At 59.3% G+C, this 11,657-nt stretch overlaps 1 protein-coding gene and 2 non-coding genes across 5 annotated transcripts; all 3 read left to right on the top strand.

Moving 5' to 3' along the window:
• Nucleotides 1-1,478: 1,478 nt before the first annotated feature.
• Nucleotides 1,479-11,126, top strand: NOP53 (NOP53 ribosome biogenesis factor). Of its 3 annotated transcripts, none has more exons than XM_059383878.1 (13): nt 1,479-1,731; nt 2,202-2,266; nt 3,913-4,024; nt 4,651-4,850; nt 5,214-5,284; nt 6,388-6,483; nt 7,777-7,881; nt 7,972-8,175; nt 8,441-8,616; nt 8,774-8,840; nt 9,449-9,525; nt 9,631-9,687; nt 10,885-11,126. In XM_059383878.1, exons 1-13 carry the CDS (start codon nt 1,508-1,510, stop codon nt 10,886-10,888), a joined length of 1,458 nt encoding a protein of 485 aa, XP_059239861.1. In that variant the 5' UTR covers nt 1,479-1,507; the 3' UTR covers nt 10,889-11,126. The 3 variants fall into 3 exon arrangements, with proteins under 3 accessions (XP_059239861.1, XP_059239860.1, XP_059239862.1); XM_059383877.1 differs by lacking the exon at nt 10,885-11,126 and adding an exon at nt 9,982-10,038; XM_059383879.1 differs by lacking the exon at nt 10,885-11,126 and having other exon boundaries at nt 9,631-9,691.
• On the top strand, nt 3,155-3,277 carry LOC132006240 (small nucleolar RNA SNORA54). Its single transcript, XR_009401023.1, has one exon. It is a non-coding gene; the product is annotated as a small nucleolar RNA SNORA54 (small nucleolar RNA).
• Nucleotides 8,884-8,993, top strand: LOC132006244 (small nucleolar RNA SNORD23). The gene has a single exon (XR_009401027.1). It is a non-coding gene; the product is annotated as a small nucleolar RNA SNORD23 (small nucleolar RNA).
• Nucleotides 11,127-11,657: the final 531 nt, after the last annotated feature.

The raw sequence follows: 11,657 nt of genomic DNA, 5'->3' as shown, positions 1-11,657 counted from the left end.
GAAGAAAAGTTACTCTGGGGCCCTCCCTCCGGGACAGCCCTCTCTCTCGCCTCCCGCCGCGGGGGCCTGGGAACCAAGCCCTGGGGCGTGGGGTTGTGATCGCGCGGGCTCGGGCACATCGTGCCTCCGCCAACACCCCCCCGCCCCCGCCCGGCCCGCCAGCGTGCGCCACCTGGGACGCCACCCCTGACACGTAACACCGAAGACAAGCTGGCTCCTGGAGGAGAGGTGACGCTGTCCACAGGGACGACCATGTGTGCGCACGCGCTCTCTCCCGGGGGCTTCGGCCTGCGGACCCCGCGGGCTGAGCCCCGGACCCACGCCCCGACCACACCCACCGCGGCCGGGGCACGCTGACCTCGCGCTCCTGCCGCCCACGCGAGCTCTCCAGCTTTCGCGGCTCCCAGCGCCCCCTGGCGGGCACTCGGAAGCTGCACGGACTTCGCGCTGAATCCCAGGTTTTAGTCCCGGCTCGGGGGCTCCAGGGCGGGTCGCAAAGATCCCGCTGTGCGATCCCCGGCGTGGCCCCCTCCCTCTCTGGGCTTCCTGGATCCCTATGAATGGTTGCCAGCGCCCAAGGGCCTCCAAGCTTCCTTCCTTATTTGTAAACAGCAAAGATTAGTTGATTCTAAGATGAAACTTCAGGGGGCCAGCCAGTAACAATAGCTAACATTTGGATACCAGGCACATTTTTTTTTCTTTTTAAGACAATTATTTATTTGAGAGAGAAAAAGAGAGAGAAAGCACAGAGCGAGAGGGAGCGGGAGAGCCCAACTTGGGGCTTGAACCCAGGACCCCGAAATCATGACCGCAGTGAAGGCAGACCCTTAACCGACTGAGCTACTCAGGCACCCCACCCACCCAAGTACAATCTTACACTGTTGTGGGTTTATTATTTCGTTTCCTCTCCTGAAAGACTTACAAGGCTGATGTACCGTTATTGTCCCTATTTCACAGACGGGGAAAGTGAGGCACAGCTATGCACCTTGTCCAGGATTTATGATTCCCAGCCTGCACTGGCAACCCTGTATGTTTCTAACACTCTTTGCATAGGAGATTCTGTGCTCCCAACTCGGCACTTGGAGAGCTCCTAGATTTCCAAGATTCTAGGATCAGAACACTAAAAACACAAGCGTTCTGAGACTGGAGCGTGTCTTTCGCCGAATCCGCCACGGACGGTTCTGATTTTCCTTTTTAAGACAACTGGATTAAAAATAATAAATAGTAAGTTAAAAACTAAAAATATACGCAGATTTTAAAAGTTTTCCTAGGCGGTCGCAGAGGTGTTTGCTCAGGGCCGGAGCCGCCAACCCACGACCCGAGGCCCACGGGAATTTGCATAAGAGGGAGGAGACATTTACCCTTTATCCCCGCCCCTTGGCAGCTCCACTCACTTTACCCAGATTGCGGTTACCGGAAGTAGGTCACGGGAGGGGGCGGGAGATCTGCGCGCGCAAGCCAGAAACGGGCTTTGGGGCGCCGGCGACCGAATGCTTCCTTTGCCAAGATGGCGCCGGGAGGCAGTGGCCGTGGCAGCACGCCGTGCTTGAAAAGCGAGGCCGATTCTGGCTTCCTGGGCTTCCGTCCCACTTCGGTGGACCCGGCGCTGAGGCGGCGTCGGCGAGGCCCAAGAAACAGGAAACGAGGCTGGCGACGGCTCGCCCAGGAGCCGCTGGGGCTGGAAGTTGACCAGTTCCTGGAGGACGTGCGGCTGCAGGAGCGCACGAGCGGGTGCGTGGGGCGGGACTTCCGGGAGCTGGGTCACGTTCGGCCAGGCGGGGTACGAGGCCAAGCGTGCTTGGGGGGGACATCCGGGGTGCTGCGCGTGTCTGTATCGTGTCTCTGCCCTCTGAGGTGAGGTTGAGGGTCTTGGTTGGGTTACCAGATACAGGACCCCCAGTGTTAAATTATAATTCAGGCAAGTGACTAGTAATTGTAGCCTAAGTGCGTCCCGTGCACCCACCTTTGTGTAATGCTGAGAATGAAATATTACGATATTTTAAGCGCTGTGATCTGTTAAGTACTGAGTTCTGTGATTTTAAGGGAGAGGCCTCAGTCTGGTGGAATCCTATGGCGGGAAGAAGGTGCCTGAATGTGCATAGTACTAGAGGAAAGCCGGGCCCCCTGAGAGGTTAAGCCTCCCTCCCTAGCAACTGGCAGCCTCCCCATCTCTGGCTGACATTCTCCTTCCTGTCTCCCAGTGGCTTGATATCAGAGGCCCCGGATGAGAAACTCTTCTTCGTGGACACCGGCTCCAAGAAAAAGGGTGAGGAACAGCTTTCGGTGGTGCCCGCTCGGTCCTTCTGTATGGTCCATCTTAGTCGCTATGATTGACAGGGCTTGGGTGGCAGGCATCCGCCTGGAAAGGTCTTTACTATAAACAAGAGGATCTGAAATGAAAGACTAACAAGTCAGATTTTTATTTTGGGGTATCCGAGCTCTCAGTCTTCAATCTGGCAATTCTCATCGAGTCTCCATCTGGTGCACGGAAGCCAGCAGGGGTCTGCCTGTGAGTAGATCAGACGTAAATGAGCAGCCCTCTCATTAACTTGCAGAAAAGCTGGAAGGAATGAGACCTGTTTTAGTAAGACATGCTTGAGTATGAATAAGATCTAGTTTAACGAGTAGGTAAGGAGCTGGTCTTAATTTGGTTTATTTGCCGAAAGGCGGGGCAGGGGCACTGCTGAGACAGTGCAGGAGAGGTGAGTTATGGATGGTTTGAGTGAATAGTAGGTTTTCCAAGGGTAAGTAGAACAGACCAAAAATAGACAATCGCTTTAACCAGGAGCTAGAAAACAAGCTAAGGGTCTTTAATGAGCAAATGGCAAGCTCTTTAACAGCAGGGTGCCCTTAGGGAGCAAGTGTGGGTTCAGTCCAGGGATCGGTTCCAATGAACATGAGAGGGTCTGTTTCCGTGAGCAGAAAAGGACCTGCTTTGAGTTGCGGGAGACTAAGCTAGCGAGTGAGAGGTGATGATTGAAGAGGTCACCTTTCACAGGAGGGAGCCGATGGGCATGTGAACAGCAAGGGGAAGGCAGGACCTGCCCCAGGGACCAGGTAGGGAAATCCCGAAGGCCTGCTTTGGCGAGTATGAAGTCTCTTTGGGAACAGAGGAGAAGCAGTTGATAGATTCTGGTTTTGGCAAAAAAGAAAGAGGCACTGTTCGTGGTCTGTTAGTCTGGCCGTGGCTTACGGGCTCCATTCCGGTGCCATAGCAGCTCCAGGGACACGTGACTGACCGACTCGTGGCTCTCAGTTTCAGGTCCTGGGGACACAGGGAGGAAAAAGAAAGGTAATAGTGACTGCGGGCTTTCCCAGGTGATCACGGTGCCTCATGCTGTTGCAGTCATGACCTTTCCAGACAACCCCGTGAGTCAGGCGTATAAGGTTCCCATTTGGAAGCACAGAGGAGTGAAGTCTTCAGGACGTAGCCTAGGAAACGGAAGGACGTGGGTTCTGTCCTAGCGTGTTTGGTCCTGGAGTTTGCTTTTCACTGTCAGGTGAGAGAAGGTGGAAAAGCATCGTGTTGAGAAGCAGCCATTTTGGGTCCCGAGTTCAGCTCCCTGGGCCTCAGTGTTCCTTGGTCACCTTCTTTCTCGTTAGCATTCCTGGTTTTCCTGCCTTGTCTGGAGGCCCTTAGAGGACAGGGCTGTGGGTTTGACCCTCTCTCTGTTCCAAGCACAGGGCTGTTTCCAGGTGGCCCAGTAAATGGGTGTAGTGGGGGGGCTGGGCAGAGCTTGGACACTCTGGGCACTTCTTTCCCCAGGTAGAAGCCTGGGGCCAGCCTGGGGCCTCCTCGTCTGCCCTGGGATGCGGGTCTGATGGTTGCTGTGGGGCTGAAACGCCGTGGGTGGGGAGTTGCTCTTGGGAAGTGAGGAAGCCCGAGCCCTCGACTGCTCTCCTTTCTCCCAGCCCCAGAGCTGAAGAAGAGGACCAAAAGCCAGAAAAGATCACTTCTTCTCAAGAAACCTCTTCGTGTTGACCTCATCCTAGAGAACACATCCAAGGTTCCTGCCCCCAAAGAGTGAGTGTCTCCCTCCGCCCCCCGCCCCTGACCCGTCTTTCCTGCTGGGCTCTGGCTTCTTGTCCTGTGCAACAGCCGCCACTTACTTCCGGGGGGAGGGGGTCAGGTCAGGTGAGCGTCACTTGGAGGAGAGGGATGGGATCCGACAGGGCCTTTGCGGGTGGGTTGGAGGAAATGAGGTGGGGGCCGGGGCCTCGGCCCAGCCAGGAGCTCTGGGGATGGAGAGGAGGGATGGCTGGGAGCCATCGGGAGGCCCAGCAGGCTGGCTTAGTGACAGCTGTGAAGGAGGGGAGGTTGGATGAGTGACGGGGTAGACTCCTGAGATGGGGGTATGGGAGGAGCGGCTGTGGGGACCAACTGAGGTCAGTTTTGAAATGATGTGTGAGGTTCCTGGGAGACCTGCAGAGGCCCCCACGTTGTTGGCTCTCGGGTCAGGGGAGAGGCCCGAGCTGGAGATAGACCTGGCTGGGTGGGAGAGGCAGGAGGAGTGCAGAGGAGGTGCACCTTGTACGGGGTGCTTGGGAGAGGAGCTGCTGGGTAGTGGGGGTGCAGAGCCCGAGTGGGAGGAGCTGGGCCCTTTCTTAGGCCTCTGCTTTATCCATCTGTGCTACTTCTCCTCCACCCAGCGTCCTCGCTCACCAGGTCCCCAATGCCAGGAAGCTCAAACGGAAGGAGCAGCTATGGGAGAAGCTGGCCAAGCAGGGCGAGCTGCCCCGGGAGGTGCGCAGGGCACAGGCCCGGCTTCTCAACCCTCCCGCTACCAAAGCCAAGCCCGGGCCCCAAGACACCGTCGAGCGGCCTTTCTATGATCTCTGGGCCAAAGACAGTGAGTGCCCCTGCTGTTACTTGTGGGTGGGGACAAGGCTGCCATGCACAGTTTTACAGGTTGTGTGCTGCACAAGAGCACAGGGTCAGAGGGAGGTATTGGCCGGCAATTCGATGATCCTCCACAGAGTTCAGTGTCTTGGGCTTCCCTTTCCTGAGGGCTGCCCCCTGCCCCTTGGCTTTCTTCTGCTTTGGGACCTGTCCATATGCTCTTTGGCCTGGCGTTCAAAACCCTTTGGGGTCTGAGAGTCCGTCCTTCCCTTGTCCATGTTTTGGTGCTGTCTTTATTGGGTGGAGGGGTGGGAGGGAGCCCTTTAGGCCACACTGGCAAGCCCCCAGCAGCCACCCTATAATGCCTCCACAGACCCTCTGGAGCGGCCCCTGGCTGGCCAGGATGTCTTTTTCCTGGAGCAGACCAAGAAGAAAGGGGTGAAGGTGAGACTGTGGCACAGAGGGTCCTTGGCGACCAGTCCTTGGCTGGGGTGGTGGGCGCTGCACTAGGGCCCTAGAACCTCGGTCTCAGCCGGGGGCCAAGACCGTGCGTGCAGGAGCCAGGCCTCGAGCTGGTGCCTCCAGAGGAGAGGGCCACGTGCTGGCGGTCGGTGGGGTGCTTTGGGGGATGAGCAAAGCTTCCCTGAGAAGGGGCCTCTGCCGACAGGGCCTCTGGGCAGGGAACGAGGGAGTACAAGGGCGGGGCTGAGTAACAGCTCAGAGGAGGCTGGCCTGGTGGGAAGGAGCTTGGGTTTTGGAGTTTTCCTGTTAGTGATTTTGCATAGAAGAGTGGGGTCCTGGTGGCAGCTCTGAGGAGGCGGGATCGTGGTGGGTGGACGTGCCAGGATCGGGGAGGGGGGACCCAAGACGACGCCCTGGGGCAGAAGCACTGCGACAGGTGGGCAGTTGGGTGTGGGGAGTGGGTGGAGGCCGGAGGCTTCTGGGGTTACTCCCAGGCTTCTGGGCGAAGGCCAGAGGGACATCCACCACCATCCCCCATCCCTGCCGTGGTATTGTTGAGGCACAGGTCTTGATCGGATTCAGATTTGGGCCTGGTAGACCCGGGTTTCTGCATTTGTCACAAGCTCCCGGCAGGGGCCGGGCCACACCAGGGGCTTCTGCCAGCCCTCTGTCCACTGTCCTGTGCTCTGAATGACAGAGACCATCTCCCATCCTCTGCCAAGGCTGCTGCAGATGTCAGGATGACAGACTGAGGACTAGAGTCAAGGTGCCCTGTACCCATGTTTTTACCAGTGGTGCCCACCACAGGGGTCATGGGGACTTTTCTCAGGAAAGGCAGGCAGGGCCCCCCCACCCCCCGCAGGGAGCTTTCTCGTCCTGGGGCTGTGGCTCCCTTGGGTAGCGCGGCAGCTGGGTAGCAGGTGTCCGTTGTCTTAGACGCCGGACCCACCGGCACCTCCCAGTTGGAAGGTTCGTGGGCGCTGCGGAGGCCTCTGCCACCTTCCCTGCCTAGAGAACCGGCTTCAGCGCATGCACGTTCTCGAGTTGCGGGGCTGCCAGCCTTCATAAGTCCTGTCCTCCTCCAGCGGCCGCCGCGTCTGCACACCAAGCCTTCCCAGGTCCCTGCCGTGGAGGTGACACCGGCTGGAGCCTCCTACAACCCGTCCTTCGAGGACCACCAGGTATGCAGCCGCTCCTCAGCTGTGGCCTGGCCACCTGGTTGGCTTGGCCTCCCTGGGCTCCTGTGTCTGCCCGCTGCTGGGGAGTCGACAGTGACTGAGGCGACCCCCCCCCATTTCCCCTCCTGGGGCCCATGGTCCAGCAGGGGAGACAGACAGTGATGACCCAGAGGGCTGGGATGAGGGAACCCAGAGGAGTCGCCAGGCCCAGCCTTGGGGGTCAGGGAGGGCTTCCTGGAGGAAGGGGATATCAGAGCTTAGACCAGAGGTCTGAGGAGGAGTTTGCTGTGGGGAGCAAGGGGAATGGGTGTTCTCAGGCGTGTACCAGAGACCGTGTGTACAAAGGCCTGGGGGTGTATGAGACCACGCCATGCCACTTTTCGGGAAGTCCACGGGCTTAGATGCAAAAGGCCTCAAAGAAATGGTAGTAGTCTGAGCCGGTGAGATTTTTCTAAGGTCTAGGCTAGGTCACCAGCGGACACCTGGCTGTGAGAGTCACTGTATGTCCGTGGTGTCCGTTGAGCGCGGGTATCGTGAGCAGTGGGGACACTCTTTGGCCTCGGGGAGCACAGGTTCCCAGAGACAGATCGAGATTGTGGAGCAGACGGGGGACGCTTGAGCGAGTGCCCTTCCACCTTGTTCATGACGAATGGGCCCCTTAGCTGACCCGGAACAGAGCGAGCAGTTTTCTGCGCCTGATGCACGGTGTGGACGAAGCCAGCGCCCGCCACCGAGCGGGAGGAGGAGGAGGCCGGTCACAGGCGGAGGCCGTTGCCGTCCCCCACAGGCTGGCTTGGCTGTGGGGGGAGAACATGGGAAGATTGGTCCGTGTCTCTTGTTCTTCTTTGAACTGTGTCAGAGAGAGTGCTCCCACGCCTTAGGACTCGCCCACTCACTGCGTGGAATGTAATGGTTTTTAGCATCTTTGCAGAGTTGTGTGGCCTGAGTGGCCCTCACCAGTATGTCAGAATGTTTTTATCCCCTCAAAAGAAACTTGGCGCCCATCAGCCATCACCACCCCCCGCCCCATCTTCCCTCAGCGGCCCCCACTGTCGTTCCTGTCTTTTTACATGTTTGCCTGTTCTGCGTTTTGCATGAACAAAACTACCGAGTGCAGAGATCAGGCCATCCTCTAAGAGAACTGGCGGAGCAGGCGGGCGCGGGAGGAGGGCGCACCCCCTGACAGCGCGGGGGTGGGGTGGGGTGGAGGAAGGCCTGGGGCACAGTGGTGGGAGGCTGGGTTTGTCTGTAAGTCCCTGGGTCCTCAGCCCTGACCCCTTCCCCTCCCACTCCCAGACCCTGCTGCGGGCGGCCCACGAGGTCGAACTGCAGCGGCAGAAGGAGGCGGAGAAGCTGGAAAGGCAGCTGGCGCTGCCCGCCTCGGAGCAGCCTGCCACCCAGGTGAGCCCACACCTGCCCGCCCCGCCCTGCCCCTGCCTGCCCTCCGCCCCCCACCCTGCCCCTGACACGCCGCTACCCCCCCCCCCCCAGGAGTCTGCGTTCCAGGAGCTGTGTCAGGGGCTGCTGGAGGAGTCAGACGGGGAGGGGGAGCCAGGCGAGGGCCAGGACACGGGGCCCGAGGCTGGAGGGGAGCCGGCTGAAGGAGTGGAGGCCTCCCCAGCACCCATGCGGCTGGCTGCAGCGGAGAAGAAGACCGAGCAACAGCGGCGGCGGGAGAAGGCTGCACGGAAGATGGTGAGCACTGTGGGCTCTAGCCTGCTGCTTCTCTGGCAGCGTGTGGGCTCAGGATATGACAGGGCATGTTCTAGATCGAGTCTCTGCTGCCCTGATGCTTATATTGGGGGTGTGGGATTTGCAGACCACCAGTGGGTAAGGAAGGTGGTTTCGGGAAACTGCTGGGAAGTCAGGGGAGGTGGCGTTGGAGGGGTCTCAGCAGGGGGGAGGTCTCCCAGGGGATGGTGCTCGGCCGGGCCCCTGACTCCACCCGGCCCTGCTGCAGCGGGTACAGCAGGCCGAGGGGCGGGCAGCCCGGCTCCGGCACCAGGAGCTCTTCAGGCTACGTGGGATCAAGGCCCAGGTGGCGCGGCGGCTGGCGGAGCTGGCGCGGAGGCGGGAGCGGCGGCAGGCACAGCGGCTGGCCGAGGCGGACAGACCCCGCAGGCTGGGGCGGCTCAAGTGAGGCTTGGCTTGGGGTGGGGAGCAGGGATCTGGGGTCCCAGTTCCCTCCTGGCCTCCTCCTGGAAGATCATCTCCCCACAGAGCCCCCTGTTCTGGAAGGCCTGCTGCCCTGGGTGAGGCCAACCCCCTGAACACCCCTGCCCATTTTCTCTAGATACCAGGCCCCCGACATCGACGTGCAGCTCAGCTCGGAGCTGTCTGACTCGCTCAGGACCCTGAAGGTATTTGCCCGCCTGGGGTGTTGTGCTGTAGGGGAGACCCCCGTGCCCAGTGATGATACCCATCCTTGCTCCCCGTGCCCGCAGGGGCTATGGGCGACATCACGGCTGCCCCCGGGTTGGGCCGGTTGGGCTGACGCCTGGGGGCTGAGGGCACGGAGTCTTCGGGGCTGAGGGGCCCGCTGGTATGACTGGAGCCTACGGCCTGTGGAAGGCCCTCCCAGCCGGGTCCCAAAGCAGCCACTGGGGTCCTGGCCCCACCTTTCTCCCCTTCAGTGCTGGGCAGGTCTCCTTAAAGCTCAGCACGGTCTTGTCCTGCACGCACTTAGAACCTGCTCAGTGGCCCTGGGTGCCTCGCCACGGCCACAAGCCCTGCGGTTTGGGCCTAGCTCAGGGCTGCAGCCAACTCTAATTCATCCAGGGGCTGCGCACCCTGTTGGTCTGAACCCTGCCCATGCTGCTGCTGCCCCATGCCTGGCACGCTCTCTGCCTCTTCAGCCTCCATCCCGCTGGTGCTGCGGACCTAGCCCAGGAGTCCCTCCACATCACCCCACCAGCCCAGGGTCAGGATGGGCCCCCCCAACTGAGGCCTCCCTCTCTGTGTCCCGCAGCCGGAAGGCAACATTCTCCGCGACCGTTTCAAGAGCTTCCAGAAGAGAAACATGATCGAGCCCCGGGAGAGAGCCAAGTGAGGGTCCCCGGGGCTGCTGCGGGGAGTGAGGGCTTTGGGAAACCTCCCGCCCCTGCACTTGGTGGGCTTGCTGGCCACTGACCGCTCCGTTCCCTCCTGCAGGTTCAAGCGCAAGTACAAAGTGAAGCTTGTGGAGAAGCGCGCGTTCCGCGAGATCCAGTGAGTGGCGCCCCCTTCCCTGCCTGGCTGACGGGGCTCCGGGCAGTGGCAGGAGCCCCTCTAAGCTGCCCAAGGAGAAGGAGCCCCTGTCTGCTCCTCCTTCCTGGTGGGATCCCTGGTCCTACTTGGGAGGGGACACTGCACTAGATGCCTTTGAACCCAGAGTCCAGGCGGGGGAGGATCCCCAGAGGGAAATGGAAGGGTCCAAACCCGAGTTGGCCGGTGTCAAGGGGATGAGGTCGTGGGGCTCTTCCTCCGCCCCCGCACCCTCAGCTCCCTCTCCTCTGTCCCCAGGTTGTAGCCACCATGGATGCCGGAGCCCCTACCCCACAATAAATCACTGCTGGCTGACCCCTCGGGCTCACGTGTGACTTGTCCCCCTCCTGGGGGCAGCGTCTCTCTCTGTCCCTCCCTAGCACTTTGGGGGTGCCGGTACCAGAACATTCATCTCCACCAAAGCCTGGCGCAGCAAGATGTTTGGGGAAGGGAGCAGAGGAGATGGGGCTCGCCGGCTGGTGGGGAGCCAAGAAGGGAGAGTGGGGATCACAGCTGGGTGTGAGGGAAATGGCCCACGTCTCTGCCCAGGTGACTGAGAGGCAGGTCTCGGTTGCCATCCTGCTGCACAGGCGATGGGCAGTTCTAATGGTCGCCGAGCACCTGCTGTCCTTTTTTTAAAGATTTTATTTATTCATTAGAGAGAGAGTAAGCACAGGCAGGGGGAGAAGCAGGCTGTCTGCTAAGCAAGGAGCCCCATGTGGGACTCAATCTCAGGACCCCGGGGTCATGACCTGAGCCAAAGACAAACGCTTCAGCTTCAGACCAGGTGCCCCAAACCTACAGTACTTTCAAGCGGATGGATTCCCCCTGCAGGAGGTGGCCAGTCCTCTCTGTCCGAAAGGTGATGGACCTGAGGCACATCAGAAGGGACTGATCCCTCCTCCCCACACCAATTTAAAAAGGATTTTTTTTTTAAAGATTTTATTTATTTATTTGACAGAGGGACAGAGATCACAAGTATGCAGAGAGGCAGGCAGAGAGAGACAGGAGGAAGAAGGCTCCCCGCTGAGCAGAGAGCCCGATGTGGGGCTCGATCCCAGGACCCTGAGATCATGACCTGAGCCAAAGACAGAGGCTCAACCCACTGGGCCACCCAGGTGCCCCTAAAAAGGAGTTTTTTGAAAAACCTTTTTTCTCCAGGTAACAAAGGCCCACATTCCTGCTGTGTCATTGACCCCGTGCACGGAGGTACCGCAGCACCGTGTGTTGCTTGGAGCCTTTGTGTTCCAGTCCAGCCCGTCCCTCTTCTGCGGAAGTAACTGTCACCGCAGTTCAGGCTGAATGATTCTGGTATGTCCCATGTGTGAGTTCATTGAACTCTATACGTGTACATGGAAACATCGAACAAACGGCTTTTTAATCTTTCTATGTTTTGGAAATGATCACACTGTAAGTGGGTCTGTATTCGGCTTTTTTCAGTGTGTCTGGGAGAACTTGTGTGTGTGTGCAGGGCGCTCCTTTATTTTACTTCCTTCCAGCTGCTTAGAACTGGAGGGTGTGAGTGTGTGACTCACATGACTCTGGCTCCCACTGGCCCATCTAAGGAAACAGGAAGGAGGGTCGTCCTGGGCTGCGCCACATGTATCCGGAGGATGGGAACCTGGGAGTGATGTCTGGGCTGTGAGGGCGAGTACATGGCAGAGCTTATTGGTAGATTCCGTGAAATCCTCTCCCCATACGACGGGCTGGTTTTTACCCGCCAGCAACACAGCAGCCCACTTGTTTGCTTGGAGCTCTCCGACTGTAGGATCTCCCGGTTCTCATTTTACCCCATCTGGTGGTCCTTGAGGTTGAGTCTATGTGTCCGTATCACTCACTGGCGCACTCTGCTGGCGTCAACCTTTGGACCATTTTCCTCCTAGATTGTCCTCTCCTTGTTGACTTGGAGGAGCTCTGTTTGTTACAGCTCTTGA

This window comes from Mustela nigripes, chromosome 17 (genome assembly GCF_022355385.1).
Source record: "Mustela nigripes isolate SB6536 chromosome 17, MUSNIG.SB6536, whole genome shotgun sequence".
NCBI lineage: Eukaryota > Metazoa > Chordata > Mammalia > Carnivora > Mustelidae > Mustela > Mustela nigripes.
This window is presented reverse-complemented; position numbering and strand designations above follow the sequence as displayed.

Bases quoted from the DNA above. Each gene is read 5' to 3' on its own strand.
- NOP53 (XM_059383877.1), top strand. From the start codon at position 1,508: ATGGCGCCGGGAGGCAGTGGCCGTGGCAGCACGCCGTGCTTGAAAAGC. The intron at 6,484-7,776 runs GTATGCAGCCGC...TCCCACTCCCAG, and splicing joins CGTCCTTCGAGGACCACCAG to ACCCTGCTGCGGGCGGCCCA. The intron at 7,882-7,971 runs GTGAGCCCACAC...CCCCCCCCCCAG, and splicing joins CGGAGCAGCCTGCCACCCAG to GAGTCTGCGTTCCAGGAGCT.